This window comes from Colobus angolensis, unplaced genomic scaffold (genome assembly GCF_000951035.1).
Source record: "Colobus angolensis palliatus isolate OR3802 unplaced genomic scaffold, Cang.pa_1.0 Scaffold31, whole genome shotgun sequence".
NCBI lineage: Eukaryota > Metazoa > Chordata > Mammalia > Primates > Cercopithecidae > Colobus > Colobus angolensis.
This window is the reverse complement of record NW_012116377.1, coordinates 7,039,048-7,058,270: the sequence shown is the minus strand read 5'-3', so window position 1 is coordinate 7,058,270 and position 19,223 is coordinate 7,039,048. Positions and strand designations below refer to the sequence as shown.

General features: G+C 48.0%; 1 protein-coding gene across 1 annotated transcript in view; it reads right to left on the bottom strand.

The window, feature by feature from the left end:
* ZXDC (ZXD family zinc finger C) overlaps nucleotides 1–19,223 on the bottom strand; it is a 38,075-nt gene that overhangs the window by 17,814 nt on the left and 1,038 nt on the right. The window contains exons 2-8 of the mRNA XM_011950853.1: nucleotides 18,846–19,215; nucleotides 16,116–16,268; nucleotides 15,935–16,013; nucleotides 14,562–14,692; nucleotides 9,842–10,012; nucleotides 5,544–6,226; nucleotides 3,649–3,733 (exon numbers count right to left, since the gene is read on the bottom strand). Of these exons, the coding sequence (XP_011806243.1) occupies nucleotides 3,649–3,733; nucleotides 5,544–6,226; nucleotides 9,842–10,012; nucleotides 14,562–14,692; nucleotides 15,935–16,013; nucleotides 16,116–16,268; nucleotides 18,846–19,215 (1,672 nt within the window). The remainder of the gene's footprint in view (nucleotides 1–3,648; nucleotides 3,734–5,543; nucleotides 6,227–9,841; nucleotides 10,013–14,561; nucleotides 14,693–15,934; nucleotides 16,014–16,115; nucleotides 16,269–18,845; nucleotides 19,216–19,223) is intronic.

Below are 19,223 nucleotides of genomic sequence, written 5' to 3'. Positions count from 1 at the left end.
AGCTTGCAGTGAGAGGAGATCGCAAATCAGTATCATTGAATCCATACCGAATAAGTAAATGAGGGAGAAGGGACAGCTCTTCCTTACAAAATTCTAATTAATAAGTATACAAAAATAAGGGAAATGGAAAATCACCATTAGAATCCCACAGGCAAAAGCCCCCGCTGAGTGTTACGTGAGAGGAAAGCTTAAAGAGAAACCGGGCACTTGCACTGCAAGGCAAAGGGTTAACCCTGCCCAGAGAGGCCTGGCCTCTGGCCCCGGCTCCTGGGAGATCTCTAGGCCCTTGGAATGCCCTGTCTGGTAAGAATGTCTGTCTAACTGGGCGCCCTGGACCACTTCCACAGTCTGTGCTAACCCATGGTGGAGGCCTTGGGCACATAGCGCCAGCTCAGCCTCTGGAGGGCTGGAGACTAAGGCCAGCAAGTCCACACAACTGAGACCCAACAAAACTCCAGACAGCTAGTCTCAGGTGGGCTTCTTTGGGGGGCAATGGCACCTGTGTGTGCTGTCACGTGCTGGGAGAAGTTGGCACTGTTCACACCTCCATGGTAGGACACTTGAAGTGTCACACTAGGAACTCTCATGAGCCCTGCCTGGGCCCCTTTTCCCTCAGCCGGCTTTAATTTGTGTCTTTTTGCTGCAATAAGCGTTAGCTGTCAGTACAACAGCCATCAGTCAGCTCCATGAGTCCTTCTAGAGAATTACTTAAGGGTGGTCTTGAGGACCCCCAAGCTTGCAGTTGATATCAGAAGTGAAGATGGTCTTAGGGACCCCTAAGCTCCACACACAGTCTCAAAGCATCTACTGCAAGATAGTTAATTACAAAAGGAAAAACAGGAAGTAGATGGTGAAGAAACCTAGCAGCTACCACCCTAACCAGGGATCCAGGTTTACATACCTGCCATGTAGACAGCATAGCCCAGGGAGGATGTGTGGGGAGGGCACCTCGCCCCCGTCTCTAGCAACCCCAGCCCAGGTCTCATCTCCAGAAGGTATCAGTCAGGCCCACAGGGAGGACAGTCCAAAGTTGATAGGCCCACCCTCTTTGAAAGCCCATGACAAGGGAGGGCCAAGGCCCTCACCCAGACCAGAGGAGATGGGGAGGGGTGACAATTAAATGCACATGCGGCCTGCAACAGGGAAAGGCACTGGGGGAGCCTGGTCATATCCACATCAAGTCTGCCGTTCAGCTTCCAGGACTGCAGCCACAGGGGACTCTCAGCTGTGATAAATGCAGCATGAGTATGCAGGATGCTGTTTTGAGGGGAAGCGGGCAAAGGCATCCCCGCTGAGGGGGGACAGGGGTCTAAAACCACAGCAGACACATGGGCGCAGGAAGACAACGGTGCCCTGCAGGTTTTGGAAAAGAGACAGTGGCGTTCCTCCACTGGCTGAGGTACCCGGAGGGGCTTTTCAAGGATGTGGGTGGCAGTGGCAGCAGCCTCACCCTCACGACGACATTCTCCTGCTGCACTCACACAAGGAGACCTAGCAGGTACCAGGTTTCAATTTCCCTTAGAAGTCTATGAAGTATTTAAACCAATGAGTGCATTAAAATACTCTGACCATCACTGTAGGATGCTAAGAAACTCAAACAGATTCAAACATCATTAACTGCACCTCACGGTACAAAAATGAGAAGCTGCTCTTTATAGACATGTCCCAGCTGTAAGAAAGAAAGAAATGACAGATTTAGAGTGCCACCGTTTAGAGTAACCCCTAAGGAACGAGTGGATCCAGTATCTGGTCACAATGGTCGCCAGCAGTACAGACAGACAGCCCACCAGAGGCTGGGGGCCTCCAGCGAGAACCCACCCCCACCTGCAGCAGAGTTTTATCAACCAACCAGATCTAACCACTAGACATAACTACTAATTTACAGGAAAAGAAAAAAAAGGAAGGAACGTGTTAAAACAGTGATGTGATCATTAAGGTCCAGACTGGCACACTCGAAAGAACAATCAGTTCCTTCAACAAAAACCAGGCAAGAGATAGCAGAGAACCCTACAGCTGTCAAACAGAGTCAAGAAATGATGTATCAACCAGTAGTGACATATGAACCCCACTGGATTCTGATTCCAACAAAGAGTTACACAAAACATTTGAGGCATCTGGGACAACTGAAAATTTGAACATTTGCTAGATACTGACATTAAGAAAATACTGTTAATTTTTAAAGAATTGGCAACAGTAGGTGGCTAAAATTTTTTTTAATGTCCTTACTTTTTTTTTTTTTTTGGAAATGGAGTGTTTTCTGTCACCCAGGCTAGAGTGCAGTGGCACAATCTCGGCTCACTGCCACCTCCACCTCCCAGGTTTGAGCGATTCTTCTGCCTCAGCCTCCCAAGTAGCTAGGATTACAGACATGTGCCACCACTCCCGGCTAATTTTTTTGTGTTTTTAGTAAAGACAGTGTTTCACCATGTTGGCCAGACTGGTCTCGAACTCCCGACCTCAGGTGATCTACCCGCCTCAGCCTCCCAAAGTGCTGGGATTACAGGTATGAGCCACCGCACCTGGCCAATGTCCTTAACTTTTTAAAGACAATGCTGAAATATTTACAAAAACAGTAATGAAGACATCAAATCTCCTTTATAGATAGTACTCCAAAGCAATGTAATAAATAGGACATGTGTTATATACTTGAATATTTGTCTCTTTTTCCTTCAAGATTATCTATTAGGTTCAATAAAGGCATCCCGTTCCTTCATGAACTTTACTTGGTCTATGGTCAACTCTTTCTACAAATTTCACCACCACACTTCCTTCTATTATCTCTGCAAGTTCCATTCTGGCACTTCGTGAACCGTGGAGGTGTCTCTTCCTAAGTCACAATCCACACTGACGCATACAACATTATAGGGAAACACTGGCTTGAAGAAAACTGATTAACAGAAAATCGGCAATTGTTATTTATTTTAAATAAGAAGTCATGATACTGTTAGGAATAGAGAGCAAGATATAAAATCGTATCAACCCTTTTAGATAAATACAAAAGACAAATGAAATACACAAAAAAAATACATTTAAAAAATCCACTGTTACTTTTTAGAAAAAGATTTAGCAGTTTCCATTAAGCACTACATCCTACTATTCCATTTTCAGGAAGGACAGATGCTTGAGGCCGTATAGGTTACCAGCTCTTGTTTGGTCTTTAAAAATACAAGTAAGTTGCTAACATTTTCAAATAAGATTTCAACAAAACTCTGACAATGCCACAGGACACACAGTTTGGCTCCATGTACATGTACCTGGGGACAGTGGCAGTGCCCAGGTCTCTGCCATGCCAAGATCAGGCCCCAAGGCCATTCAGCACCAGGCACCATCTCTGCTTTCCTGACACCTGGCCTGCTTTGCTTATTTACCTTAGTAGCCTTCCAGGTAACTGACACTGGTGTTTGAACCCTTAACTTTCACAAAGCTTGTTTAGGCAAATAAAATAGGTTCATACTGATGCTGGGAATTTTGTTACTAAGTTTTTCCCTTAAGTTCAAATAAAACTAAGGAGTTGATAAAAAGGGTACTCTGAACAGAAAAGTAAAACCAAGAGCACAGAAACACCTGCTGTGTGTTTCTTCTGCCAGTAATAGTGACAGAGAACTCTCAGGCCCTCGCTCATCAGGGCTGCAGCACACATGGCCTCACCTGCATTGCTCCCCGCTCCTCTCTGCTTTTTTTCCTTGGCTAGTTGAATGGCTCGGTAATCAGTTCTTGCTGAGCCCCCACTCTCCTGAGACCAAAGAAAAGTGTGTCAGTCACTTATCTAGACACAAAGGAAGGGTAGCAAGGGAGCTAGAGAAGTGCCATAAGCCTGCTTCTGAGACATATCTGAGCTCCCATAACCAGAGTCGCCAGCAAGGCACACAAAGGGCCAAATGCTATGTCCACTTGTGGCGAGGGCCGAACAAACTTGGAGCTGGAACAATGTATGTGACTTTCTTATCCAGAGAAGCAAAGTTTATTCCTCCAAAGTCTAAAACATAGTAAAATATTTTACACAGAAACTTTTTAAATCAATTACATACTTCTCTGCTTTCTGAAACAAACACTGAGCCTTGCCCAGGTGACCCAGGGTCACCTTACCACAGCACTCCGCGACACTTTTCACACTGTGCCACACACGTGTACGGCAGGCCCGGGGCAGGTCCCACCTTACAGACTCACTGCAGAGGCCACTCTGGTGGCAGGGCTACACTCAAAGTCTTACGCAAAAACAATAATGATGGTACTGAATTCAGGAACTTTCCTGAGGGTGCCAGACAGTACTCAGAGGACTTCAGCTGTTGGAAGTCTGTGAACGTTTCCAAAGAAGTTTAACACTTATCACTATGTTTAACACTTATCACTACGAAGAGAAAAAGAGCAGCCCTCAAAGCTCATAGCATACCTGGGACCCATTCACCACACACCATTTGTACTCAGAGAAGCGAGGTAGCCCAACGCCACACAGCTAGCAAGAAAACGAACATGGGTTAGGACCGAGGTCTTGCTGGCTTCTCCACCTCCACCCACACTACAGCTGCACCAGGGAGCTTCCATTTCCCAAGGCACTGAGGCACACAGTCCTTGCACCAGGGACTGACTGCACACTTGTCTCTAACTGTGGCCACCTCCCATCCCTGCCCAGTCACCTGTACACTTAGCAACTGCTATGGCTAAGAAAAGGCTGGCAAGCATGGCTCTGCCACCGACAAGCAAGACACCAGAAATGCAGAGACAGAGACCGTCCTCTCCCACTGAAAGAAATGAAAGCTGGCTCCATGGAGCCTCAGTTACTATGTGCCTCACAACTGATCCTACTTCAAAAGATTTAACATTTTTTAAAAGTTGTGGTAAAATAAGATGTAACACTCTGAACAATATAAATGTCACCATCAAATTTAGCCTGTGCCACAAAAAAAAAAAAAAACCCTATCTGATCATTCCCATCTGAGTCAGGAAAGTCAGACTATCTCCCAATAATCTTTAAATTATTTTAAATTAAATTATATTAAATGTATAATTGATATAAAGTATATTAACTGTCTAGCCTCAAAATTGGAGTACTCTTATAATTCTCCAAGAACTAAGGCGCATAAATCCCTCCCTTTTTTTCTTTTCTCGTTAATTCTAGTTCTAAAAAAGAGTTTGGTATGGTTTTAAAGTTTCCATTGAACCTCTGAAGGTGGTTTATGTCTTGACTCCTCTTCTAGGGCTGGTCATGAGCTGAGAAGCATAGAGGCAAAGTATCTCAACATTACAAAACTCCCAATTTTCAAAGAAAGGAGCACATTACCATGGAGCCACAGGACTCCAAAGGACCTCAGAAAGCATTTAGCCAAATCTCCTTATGTAGGAAATAAATGAGAATTTAAGGCTCAGATGGGTTAAGGTGATTTGTCAAGGTCATAAGAACTTGTCAGTTCCAGACTTGTAGTCCAGGGCTGCGTCCTTTTGTAAACCAGAAATGTCTGCATAGAAAGGATTAATCCAGAATATCCTCAAGACTGAGTATGAGAGAAGTGACCTATATGGTGATGACTGAATAGATTGCTTCATACCAAATAGAAGTTGCCGGTGCCTGCACTGAGCTCTGTGTTCTGGGCACCGTGCCGCTCTGCTGGGCTGGACAACGTGGACTGGGGCAGCCCATGGCTTCCTTCCTGCTGCCCAACTGCTCCTGGGCGAGAAGGCGAGTCTGGCTCCACCTTGATTGGAGCCAGCAGTTCCGGGACACTGGCATTTTCTTGGGGGGTGCTTGAAGAGGTCGGTGTGGTGATGTGTGCTAAGTTACTACTGGAGGTCAAAGCCAGTGGGTCGTCACTCAAGTTCTTCATGGGCAGAGCCACCAGACAGCCTAATGCTCCTGCACTCACAGTCTGCACGTCATCCACACTGAAGCTGCCCTGCTGCAGAACCGTGGCTGCTGTCCCGAGAACCAGAGGGCTGTCCAGGCTCGGGGGAATATCACTGTGGGCCACCAGGACCAGGGGTTCCATTGGCCCTAGGGAGCTATTACTAGCAGGGAGGTTCCCTCCCAGAGAGGAGCTCACAGAAGTGACGTCAATAGTCAGGATTCCGGAGTTCAGAGCCTCGTCCGACCCACCTGCAGAACCACTAGCATTGGCAGGTGTGTCAGAGAAGAGCGCAGCAAGATCCATATTAGTGAGCTCACTTTGGCCTGGGCTGCTGAGCTCACTGCTGGGAGTAAGAGAACTCGGAGCTTCTAGCTGAGGTAAGAGATCTGAAAAAAAAAAAAAAGGAATACACTCCGGTTACTTTATGACCTTGAAGACTGAGTACTTTTGTTTATGCCCATGATGTTACCAAGTGATGCCCCAAGGAAGCACTGACTGTCCTTGAAGCTTGGTTATCATGACAGAGTCCCACGGCCAGTCTCTCAGGGCACCTGACACACACCCCAGGAAGGGACAGGAATGGATGCTGGCTGACATCAGACACTTTACGTACGCGTCTTGGATCCTCAGGCTGACAGGGCTTTCTCCAGTGGGAACAACTGGAGAGAGATTAAATAACATTTCCTAAGGTCAGGCCAACTGGTAACAGCAAGAAGCAAAGTAAGACTTGCATCCATGTCTTTCTGGCTTCAAAGCCTGTGCTCTCTCCCCTCCCGGTGCCACGGGAGCTGCCCAAGAGGACTGAACCTTTCCACGGCACATCATCCTCAGCTGCCAGTTGCTAGCTGGCCTGTGCTCTGAGGTTATTTTCGAAATCAGCTTGTCAGCTCATGTTTGCCAAACTCTGTGCTCCACTCCACAACTAGCTGCCACCCCAAAACCGACTGGAGCCATATAGGGGTAAACAAAATGAAACTAGCTGAATGGCAAAGCCAGGACAGACCCGAAGCTTCAGCTCTAGGCAGATGCACAGGACCTCCAGGCATGCTGAGGGCCCCCTAGACAGAGCTGTTCCTGATGGGCTTTCCCTCCCAGAGCCTCCCCTACCACTGCATTTCCAGCCTCACATTTCCCCACCAGGACTGTAAGCAAGCCTTCTGAGGGTGGAGAGCCGTCTGACCACCACTGTCCCCTCAGCTCCCAGCATGGTGCCCAGCCCTAACGCAGAATGTAATGATTCCAACAGGCCCTTCTTCATCTGGAGTCTTAATTTTTGGTCATAATACTCTTTAAATATTTGATTATTTGTTATTCAACTATGAAATTTAAATAATCAGCATACCTTTGGGAGAATAATGACTTCCAAAAAATTTCAATGCACAGGCAAGTTTTGGGTTTGTATACAAGTACATGTCAGTTATACCAAATCACAGGATGCTTCAAGCATCAAGCAAACAGTAAAATGGGAGCATAATTAATTTGGGCAAAAGAGCCAAATAAGGACTTGATGTCACCCTTTCCTGAGGACTGTCCCCAGCAGCTTCCTGACTGTGCCAGCGCCTGGCCCAGAGGAAAACCTGCTCTCAGTTCTCTGATCCTATTTCTCCCACGGCAGCTGTTACTGACCCCAAACTCATACCTGCAGGCTGTGAACACCTGGCCAGAGTGTCTATTATATTTTATATTTTTAATAATGCAAATCTACAAAAATCTATTCTAGACAAAAAGAAAATCAAAATCAGAATGTATCGTCTTTAGTTGTCATATTACTTCAAAGCTTAAAAAAAAGCATCAATATACCATCACTTCTTCAATAAATATCCCTTAGTACCAATGAAGCATTTTGAAAGAAAATGGTAGTGATCCTTTGGAGAAATTAAAAATGGAAAACTATGTCAGTTTTTCAAAACTTTCTAAAAACTCCCTTGACTCTCTTGAGGATTCAGCTCACTGTGAAGAGACTATGAATAATCTCAGTGCAAATGATACCCATTTATTAATAAATTTCCTTATTGAGCACTTTACTAATTCTATAAACATTTACTACTAGAGATACCAGACATGTACAAGGGCCAGATATTAACACAATCACTAAATAAACATTAGTTAGCAGAGCATGTGGCAAAACAGTCATGATCACCACAGTTCAAAGCCCAGCTCCAGCCCTTCTTGCGGGTGTGACCCTGGCAAGTCCTTTCTATCTTGGTTTCACCAGTGAGGACCCCACTCCCAGGACCACCGTTAGGGGGACTGAAACAACCCACTGAGGGCATGACATAATCCCACAGTAACCGGGTGTTCTAGTGCCTGTTTTTCACTAGGAGAAATGGTGACACCTGGTCTTCTACCCCTGACAGCTGGCAGGGGGATGACACACAAATAAGTCATTGTCGCACAAGAAATTCAAGCCTGGGATACACAAGCTGCTACAGAAGAGGGTCTCACATCCCACTAGAGTTTAAGGAAAGTGCATCTGGTATAACACTGGGCTTCTGCTGACTTCTGAATTGGCCAGGTCAGGAAAGGGGAAGTGTGCCATGAGAAGGAACGGCCGAACAGGGGAGAAGCCTGAGTGATGTAGTCTCACAGAGCCATCAGAGAAAGGGGGCCTGGTCATGTGGGCCTCTGTGAGCAAAGATGACACCCTCCAACATGAATCAGGTGGCACACACATTACCTGTCCTCAAGACACTACTGAAGCAAGAAGGGTAATTTATTTAAATATAAAGCTGAATGGCAACTGCTGTAAACTGTGAAAGATCAGTGTCCAAGATCCCAAGGAGGGGCTTCATGACCACTTCCAAATAGGACCACAAGAAAGCAAAGGCCACAGACCTGCCCTGAGTCCAACCCCTCATCAAACTCTGTGCGAGGCATGGAGGCCTATCCCCTGCCAATGCGGCAGCTGTGACACAGCTGCGCCCCAAGGCCAGTGCTCTGCTGTGGTGCTGCTGATCACACAGTCCACAGGAGGACCCAGTTGGTGACACACACAGCTTCCACGGACTGAGCAGCAGAAGTAACTCTAGGGCTAGCTAGGATGCCATCAGCCAGGCCCAGTGAGGAGCGATAACCGCACCAGGCCCCAGAGAGCAGGGCACATGCGCATGCTCCTCAGAGGGGCCACCACCACAGCTGCCAGGCACTTCTGCATCCTGGACTGTGGAGAAGGCCTAGTGGGATAGGTTCCCTAGTCCCATGCTGCAAAGCTGTCCAATGACCAGGCACTCACATACTCAGCAACCCCCTCACAGGTCACCGGGCCACCGTCACTTTCCTCTCTAACCCTGCCCTCTCCAGCTCTCACTGCTCCCAGTCCACTCCTGAAACACAACTCTGCTCTGGCCTTTGTTACTTGGAAAGAGAAGAGCTGAGGCAAACGGAAACGCAGGAGGGGCAGGTTCAGAATTCAGGACAAAAGTCCCAGTGAGAGACACAGGCTTAGGGGACATACGCTAGGGAAAGTCAACAAAGTGAAAGATTCTTCCAGGAAAGCATTTCAAAGACACGGGAGCGGCCAGGCATGGTGGCTCATGCCTGTAATTCCAGCACTTTGGGAGGCTGAGGTGGACAGACTACTTGAGCCCAGCAGTTCAAAACCAGCCTGAGCAACATAGTAAAACCCCGTCTCTATAAAAAATGCAAAAATTAGCTGGGCATGGTGGTACATGCCTGTGGGCTCAGCTACTCTGGAGACTGAGGTGGGAGGATCACTTGAGCAGGACCCTGAGGTTCCAGTGAGCCATGATCACACCATTGCACTCCAGCCTGGGTGACAGAGGGACCCTGTCTCAAAAAACAAAAGACAAGGGAGGGATTAGAGGGTCAAAAGCAAGAAAGTGGCAGAGAGAGTGCAAAAGAGGCCACTTGGCTTGGCAGCCATGGCCACAACCCCACTGCCCGACGCCTTCCAAGAGGTGAAGAAGGAACAGACAGCACTGGCACTATTCCCGTTTCTTGCAGGGAAGCAGCTCCCCACGGGGGCCGTGGAAAGTGCAGACCTTGGCGCCGGCTGTGCTGTCTGACCATGTGCGCCTTCATGCTGTGCTTGGAGGTGAAGAGTCTGTTGCAGGTAGAGACCGGGCAACGGCTTTTCGGAGCACCCACATCCTGCACGTGTTTCTTAGAGTGAATGTACAGACTGCTACGAGCGGAGAACCTTGCGCAACATCCTGGAACAAAAAGAGTAATGAGTGTGAAACCTGAGGATCACCAAGGAACCAGGAACAAGTGACACTTCCTCATCAGATCAGAACCACCAGACCTGCATTTTGCACCCTGGCTACTGGCAAGGACAGAAACCAAATATCTCTAGGAGTGGCATCACAAGCAATTCAAGTCAAAAGCAAACTTTTTAAAAAGGAAGAGATACAGTGAAACACGTAGGGAGATTTGAAGTCCTACCTCAACTATGTCTAAGCAACCTCTGTGCCTGTTTCTTCACCCACTACATGGAGATGTTGGGAAGATTAAGTCAAATTAAGTATTAACTGCTTAAACATTCAGTTGCAAACAATTTATTCTAGTCATCTCGATTAAGCTATTACCATAAAAAATGTAATCCTAGGACGACATTTAGAGCTGGAAACTATCTGGACAGATCACCAAAGTCAGTCCTTTCACTTTCCCACTGAGACACTGGATGCCCAGGGAGACTGAGTGGGTGTCCTGGAGCCCAGAGCTGGCATCTCCTTGCTTACACTCCCAATCCACTTATGACTCTGATCTGCACACAGGCATCAGAGGAAAAACAAGACACATTCAAAGTTATAGTCACCTCCCCTCCATGCCCTGGCTTTCCACTACGCTGGCGCTCTGCCCCATACAGGTGCAGGGAGAAGATGTGGAGCTCTTGGCGGCCAGAGGCCTGTGACCCGGCAGGGGCAACTAGAATAGCCAGCTGCTTCAATAAACGGCAGTAAGTCAGTGCCAACACTGAAGCATGCGAGCAGCAGAGGAAACCGCACACCTCCCGAGAAGGCAGAAAAGCAGTCTCAGGAGTATGCAGCATTTGAGGTGACTGGGCCACTGTGCAGCAAAGCAGATGGCGCTCCTGCCGCAGAAGCTGCCCAGCCAAGGTATGGGGGCATGAAGGGCAGCAGTGCAGGCACCCCAGCCTGGGTTCCAGTTCAACCTCTTACCAGTAGTGTGGCCTTAGACAAATTATTTATCCTTTGTGGGTCTCCTTTTTCTGTTCTGTGAAACGGGAATGACACCTGCTTCTCAGGGGTGCTGAGGGCCCAATAAAGCCATACCTGCCTACAGAGCCTCTGCATGGACCTAAGCAAGTGGAGCGAGCCACGACGCACTCGCGGCACCTTTTCAGGACGGTGGGGCGGTACTGCTGGAGCCCAGCACCTAGAGGAGGGATATTTTAAGGAAAGAGGCTATGAAGATGGATACGGCCAGATGAATAAGGGCCTTGGCTGCCTGTGAATGTAGTTTTCAACTACATTTTTCATTTTCTAAAGCTGCAAACTCATTTCCAGGTCAGGCTCATCAAAGACCATCTGGGAAACACAGGAGATGGTCCGACAGCCCAGGCTTGCCCTGCAAATGCACAGTTTCCTCCACATGCCCTGCTCACCATGGTACACAGGGTACCCTGGAACCCCCTTTCCCAGCTGGGGGTCCTGAGCACGGATTTCTAGAGACAGGTCACAGAGCAGAGGCTCTAAGCACATCTTCTGTCAAATGCCTTCCCAATGGCAGGGCCACGCTACAACAGGACCCTTGCATGCTCTTGCCAGCACTGGGTTTCCATTTTTTAGAGTATTTGCTAATTCCATAGGCAAAAATATATTTCATTTTGGTTTGTATTTCCTGCGACAACCAGGAATGTAATCATTTCTCCATGTATACTAACTGCTGGCTTTTCCAAATTCTGTCCATATATTGAGATCTGTGTCCATTCTTTACAAATCCAAGCTGCAACCAGAGAGAGGCAGAAGCAGCCATTACTGATAGACCTGTCTGCAAACTGCATTCAGAGGACAGTGAGGCACTCATGTGGATGGCCAGGCAAGCACGAGGCTCAGCAACACACGAGACACAGGCCCCAGCAAACACAGCCCCGAGGCTGCCATGATGCCACCCAGTGCCTGTCCTCAGACAGACTTCTGATCTGTGGCCCTATCCTTTCCTCCTCCTCCTGTTACCAAAAAAAGGTAGTTTTGCCTTTTACTTTTTATTATACAACAGTTCAAACATCTACCAAAGTGGAAAAAACGGTGTCATCAGTCCCAACTATTGCCCAACCCCAAGCATGATCAACTCTCAGTCCAGCTGAGAAGAGGTTCTGGACTCCTCCCACTAGTTCCAACTCCATCTCCACATGCTGCCCACACACCACATGGGGAATGCCCCCTTTCTCTCCCAGCAGAACACCTAGACTTGCTGGAAGAAACAGAGTTCTACAGAAATAAATGCCCCATCCTCCACAGCCAACTCCCACCTTTCCCCTTTCCCCAGTCACCGCTGGTGGAAGTGTCAGCACAAACCATCCCCGTCTCCCACTCAGGCCACCTCTCAGGGCATCAGAGCAGGACTCTGCCTGAGTGACCCCACGGAACCTCATCCATCAACACACCAAGACGACCCCGCAGGTGGCACTGAGGCATGTCTTCCCTGGTCCTGGCTCACCCTAGCACTCAAGGTGACCCCTACTTCCACACATCCCCTCTCACCTCAGCACCACCCCCTCTGTGCTCTGGCTGGTCCTGCCAGTACCTGTCCCAGCCACTCTACTGGAATCGGGGGCAGCCCCAGGGCTCTGTCCTAGGTCCTTTTTAAGAAAATCTAACAGCTATCATAACAACACTAAACTGACATATATACTGACGTTTTCCATATGCTCTAAACTTACTAACCAATCCAGCCTTCGCCAACAACCCTGGGAGGTTTTATTCACTTTACAGACGAGGAAGAGGCACAAAGAGCTTCAAGTGTTTGTCCAAGGTCCCAGAGCTACTTACATGGCAGACTTGGGACTCGAATCCAGGCAGTGTGACTCCAGAATTCAAGTTTTTGATCAACTACACTACCCTGCCTCTCCTCCATTTATACTCTTCCTTGAGAATTGCATCCACTTTTGTGGCTTAAATGACGACTTGGGTGCTGTCTGTTTCGCTCCCTGCCTGGTCTACTCTCCCCAGTGCCAGCGGCACATCCCCTGCCCTTTGCGCATTAGATGCACAAAGGTACCAAAAACACAACATGTCCAAACCAAACTCTGTTTCCTCCAAATCCACTCAGCTGAGACACTGACCTCAGCTAAAATCCAAATCTATCACCGTATATTGTGACTTCTAACTCCCACCTCTGCCATCGATGCCCCTTTCTCTTTTCCCACCATTAACACCCCCATCCAGGCCATCCCACCTCCCCATACCCTTGGCTGCTTTCCTTCCTGAAGTCAGACTGAGCCACAACTCAAACATGATCACATCATACGCTCACCCAAGCACTCAAGCCTGCCACTCCTGGCCGAGAGGCTCTCCCAGGCCATTCCACCCCCAACACCCACAGGCACGTGTCTGGTGCTCTTTCCCCTTCTTCAGCTGACTGTGAGGCCATTCTCACCCCGAAGAGCAGTCTGGGGAAACCCTCTGTGTCTCTGCAGTACCCTATGTGTTACCTGTTCCCCTGTCTGTACCTCCAGCTGAAACCCTGACGGAAGGAGGAACTGTATATACGTTCACTTGTATATATGTTCACTATGTTCTAAGAGCTAGTCTCAGCTTTAAATGGGTCTTTAATATTCTCTCTTCCAGATAAGGAAACCAAGGCCCAGAGAAGCAGCTTGCCTGAGGTCACACTTTAGGGAGCGGTAGAGCCAGACTTTGAATCCATGACCACCCGACATGCCCTGGCTCACTGCCTCCCAGTGCACCTGCAGAACTAGAGTAGGGCCAGCACACACAGGTCACGCAGCCAATTTCTGGCAAATGAACTAAGCCTTCAGTGTTTTAAAGGAAGAAACCTCTCTACCATCCCTTTTAAAAAGTCAGGTTGGGTGCGGTGGCTCACACCTGTAATCCCAGCACTTTGGGAGGCCAAAGTGGGTGGATCACTTGAGGTCAAGAGTTTGAGACCAGCCTGGCCAACATGGTGAAACCCTGTCTCTACTAAAAACATAAAAATCAGCCAAGCGTGGTGGCGCACGCCTGTAGTCCTAGCTACTCAGGAGGCTGAGGCATGAGAATCTCTTAAACCTGGGAAGCAGAGGTTGCAATGAGCCAAGATTGCGCCATTGCACTACAGCCTGGGCAACAAAGCAAGACTCTATCTCAAAAATCAAAACAAACAAAAAAAAATCAGTCTAGCTTTATTGCTATACAATTACAAAATGATTGGAGTGACCATTCAAACGTGATCTCAAAAGTACCTACCATTTACTGAGTCCGAGCACCATGCCAGATGGATAAATAGGCATTTTCCACGTTTCACCTAATCCTCACGACCACCAAATTAAACAGGTAACTTAACTAGAGCCACAGATCTAGTGAGGATCAGGGCCATGAGTCAAACCGTGTCTGGTTCTCAAGTCACTACTCCCAAAATAGTACAATTAACTCAATGAGGTAACTAAACATAATGCCGCAACTTATATTGAGTCAGTCTTTAAGCAGCTAACATTTACCTTCAAACAATGGAAACTTAACAAGATATATGTTGACCTGGTACTTAGTTTACTGCTCAAAGCAATGTTTTAAAATCTACCTTCCACAGGACACTCAAATGGCTTTGTGCCTAGGTGGGTTATGCTGTGGCCTTTCAGATGCTCTGCTCTCGTGAATGATTTCCCACAGCCTTCGACAGGGCAGGTAAACCTCCGGTCATCATCATGTTTCCTGCCAGACAGAAAAATAAAGGAGCTGGGATTCCTCACACAACTCACCGTGATTCTTTGTTTAAAATTCTACAAAATATACCAAAATACAAACTTTACATTTACAAAAATCATCAGTACATTTCAGAAAATCTTTACTCTGTCTCTAATCCATGTGAGAAGATTTGCAGTTTAGCTACCCCATAGTTAAAAATTCTACCTTAATGACTAAGCAGACCCCAGAGTCACACATTGAACAATTAATGTTATTTCAATTTAAGAACAGTGGAGTCCCTAATGTATGGATGAAGGTGTTTCTATTGTTTAGAAACCCTCATGATCAACAAGCTTTCCGAGCGACGGAGGGCCATGAGAAATGTGCACAGAGCATCAGCTGCAATGCCAAGACTCTCTTAAGCCAACTTGTAAAGACCATGTCTTTTCCTAAGTGACATTTTTATATTAAGTCCTCAGAGCCCAGTTGTGCAAGCACAGAAAAACCATCGAATCTCTCCGAGTCTCACTGTAAAACAGGGAGAATAAGAACATTAGCTTTGAGGTTGTTGGGAAGATAGAAGACACACATGTAAAGTGCTGAGCATCACCTGGACAGTCTCCAGGGTTGTCATTACCACCACGAAAACTTGTAATTACATGAAGAAAGCGTATTCTACGATGTTAAGTTAAACAAAACTGGAATTTTTTTTTTAAAGAACAGAGTATGCCAATTGAGTTTTTTTTTTTTTTTTTTTAAAGTATACACAGGGCCAGGTGCGGTGGCTCACGCCTGTAATCCCAGCACTTTGGGAGGCCAAGGTGGGCAGATCACAAGGTCAGGAGATCGAGACCAACCTGGCTAACACTGTGAGACCCCGTCTCTACTAAAAATACAAAAAAAATTGGCCAGGCGTGGTGGCGGGCACCTGTAGTCCCAGCTACTCAGGAGGCTGAGGCAGGAGAATGGCGTGAACCCGGGAGGCGGAGCTTACAGTGAGCCGAGATCACGCCACTGCACTCCAGCCTGGGCGACAGAGCGAGACTCTGTCTTAAAAAAAAAAAAAAATTATACACAGAGAGAAGTGTTTTCAGGTGATGAGATTCTCAGCAATTTTCTTTTTACAGTTTTCTGAATTTTCCAAATTATCAACACTGAGCTATTTTTACAACTTAAAAAATGTCTACAGATATTTCATTCGTTAGTTTCTGCTGCTGACAAATCACTCATTTTCAAAGCTGATAACGCAAACCAAAATGTAAGGATTACCTTCTATGCCTTAGAAGTTTGGACATGCTGGTGAAGGTCCAGCCACAACTGTCAGAGTCACAAATAAATGGTCTTTCACCTTACGAAAGAAAAAAATTACACAGCATAAAATTTACAACTCCAACAGCTACGATGAAGACAAATCTTGGGTCCAAATGCTTTGCGTTCCCTAGCTCATTACCTGTATGGCTCCGCAGGTGAATTTTCAGCCGACAGGCTTTATCATACTGCTTGCTGCACCCAGGAAAGGAGCAGGAAAAGAGCTCTTGTTCCCTGAAGTGGGCTCGGTTATGGGAAAACAGGGCACTCACTGTGATAAATGTCTTCTCACAGCCTGAACAAGGAAAACAAAAACCCTGCTCAAAGCGTGGCAAAAATTATACAACATAGCTAATGCCAGTCACACCCACCGGACACTGTTCACCCTGAAGCAGACAAGGAAAAACATGACTCAGAAGCACTCTCTAAAAAGAGATGACCATTAATGCTTGTTGGCTTTGTGATCACCACAAGAAGGCAGCTAATGGCAGCCAATAGGCACACGCTGGCCACCTGCTGCAACACGACTTGGAGATGGAACAGCTGATAAAGAGAAAGTCCTCCGTTCAAAGCCATCTACTGGCCAGTTCCAGAGCACTGATCCTGAACATAGGCTGAGACCTAAGAACCCCATGAGAGAAATCAAATACTAAGGAACAAGATTTTGTCTGGCAGGGTTGATCTTTGAAAGGTTACAAATCATCCTACTGGCCAGGATTTTTCACCCCTTGAGGGTGATGCTGCATCCTCTACACACCCAAATTTCCTCCCTGACACCCTCTAATTGCCAGTCCTGTCCCTTGCTATTTGGCTTCTTTTTCCTTTTGCCATTTCCTTAGGTTCTCTGCTTTGTAATCTTCACCTCCATCCTAACCCTCGGCCAAAGCAGCCAAGCCTTAACAATTCCACAGCAATGCTTCTCCTCCAACAGAAACATTCAGGGCTCCAACAGGGTGGAAAATATGAGGCTGCAGGATGTTTAACAGGGGTCTTTGCCGCAGCTCTTCTTGGAGACTTTAACAAGATACCATCATGCCTGTGAACTGCCACACAGATGTACATGGCATAGCACTGTCCAAAAGTATCAACCAACCCAAGGAACCCTACTTTCCCCAGCAACATCTAACCAGGAAATGCTGATCTTTGGCCTCAATCTGGTCCCCAAATACCTCCAAGAATCCCCCACAACCCCATAGATAATTACACCATTTGGTTCTCCCTCTGCAATCTCACCTGCTAGAGACCCTCATCATTCCTACTCCCTGGCTCAGGCCCTCAGGAAATTCAGGTCTGGGCCCTATGATGATGCTTCACTGGTACTGCTCCTGCTTTTAACCATCTAATCTCATCTCAACACAAGAAGCCTCATGGATCAGCCAACACGAAACCCTGAAGGGACCTCATGCCTGGAAGCAGTCAGGATCCCTAACCTTCCTAGCATCATACACAGAATGAAATTTTTAGCAGGGAGAGGGTCTACAGCCACCATCAGATTCCCAAGAATGTATGACTAAAAAAGGCTTTGAGCTAGTGGCCTCAAGCCACATTCTCTCTGAAGAGGAATGCGCAAGACAGTCCACAGGCATATGCGAGAGAAAAAATAATAAAACCCGTTCGTAATTATCATCTCATCCTTTCAAAATTCTTGTTTGAAAACTTCATAAGGAGAGCCGTGTGCATATATACAGGTTAAGGGCATGCTAGGCACACATTCCAGTTTCGGTTTGAACGACTGGTCCTTCCTCCTGGGCCCTCACCACAGCCCACAATCCCCACCCGAGCTCTGCCATCCAGCCGACCCCATTCTTCTGCCTTTCCAGGCAGGAATCCTCTCTTGCCCTTCTGGAGGAACCCTGTCCCTGTGAAAGCAGGGAAAGCTGCCCATCCTGGTGAAGAATTAACTGTGTTGGAGTACTACATTCCCTACAACTGCAGGTCCACACAGTGGAGACAGCGGAGAAATAACCAGCAGTGGACTTTTTTGTTTTTGTTTTTGAGACGGAGTCTCGCTCTGTCGCCCAGGCTGGAGGGCAGTGGCGCGATCTAGGCTCACTGTAAGCTTCGTCTCTGGGGTTCATGCCATTCTCCTGCCTCAGCCTCCCGAGTAGCTGGGACTACAGGCGCCTGCCACCACGCCCGGCTAATTTTTTGTACTTTTAATAGAGACGGGGTTTCACCGTGTTGGCCAGGATGGTCTCGATTTCCTGACCTTGTGATCCGCCCTCCTCGGCCTCCCAAAGTGCTGGGATTATAGGCGTGAGCCACCGCACCCGGCCACCAGCAGTGGACTTTATCCACGAGGCTCGGCCTCTGTTTCTTCATGCGTAAAATGAGTTGAGTTTTTAACCTTCACAGACGGCTACTTTTTAAAACTTCACAAAACTGTGAGGTTCAACGGAAATAAAAGTATAAAAGGCAAAAAAGCCAGGATGTGCGCACACCTGTGGCTATCCTCCCAGCGTGTTAAGGTCCTGAATCTGGCCACATTCATCTCTGCTCCACCAGCATGGAGTGTGCACCCCGTAAATAAATGACGAGACTGAGGAAAATAAAGACCTGACACACAGCTCCGTGCCACTCTGTGAAGATGCGCTGCCGCTTTCATCAAGCGCAAGCAGGTTAAGGATATCTGTTGCCGCCACCTTTGGGAAGCGCAGCTGTGGTGATCTGCGCTACCTGCCATCGAAATCCCTGCGGCAAGGCAGGGCCAAGATCTCAAATCGAATGACACGGAAGGAGCTAGAACACAAATCCCGAAGAGCCTGCGTCCCCGGCTTGCTAAGGTCTGGCAGGCCCCTCTGTGGGGCGGACGTGGCACCCCGGGCCTGCCTGCAACACCGCGCAGCCCGCCCGCCCCCGAGCGCGCGGTTACCGGGAAAGTCACACTTGTAAGGGCGCTCGGGCTCGAAGTGGCTGCGCTGGTGGGAGCTGAGCTTGGCGTGCGTGGGGAAGCGCTCGGCGCACACCTCGCACTTAAACAGGCTCTCCTGCTCGTGGCCCTTCATGTGCGCCTTGAGGTTATAGACCGTAGTGAACTTCTTGCCACAGCCGCCCACCGGACAGCCGAAGGGCCGCAGCTTGTCGTGCGACTGCAGGTGCCGCTTGAGCTTGTAGGACGTTGTGAAGGCCCAGCCGCAGCCCTCCAGCGGGCACTTGAAGGGCCGCCGGCCCTGACCGCCGCCGTGCGTGAGCAGGTGCACCTTGAGCTGGTGCTTTTTGGCGAAGGCCAGCGCGCACTGCGGCTCGGGGC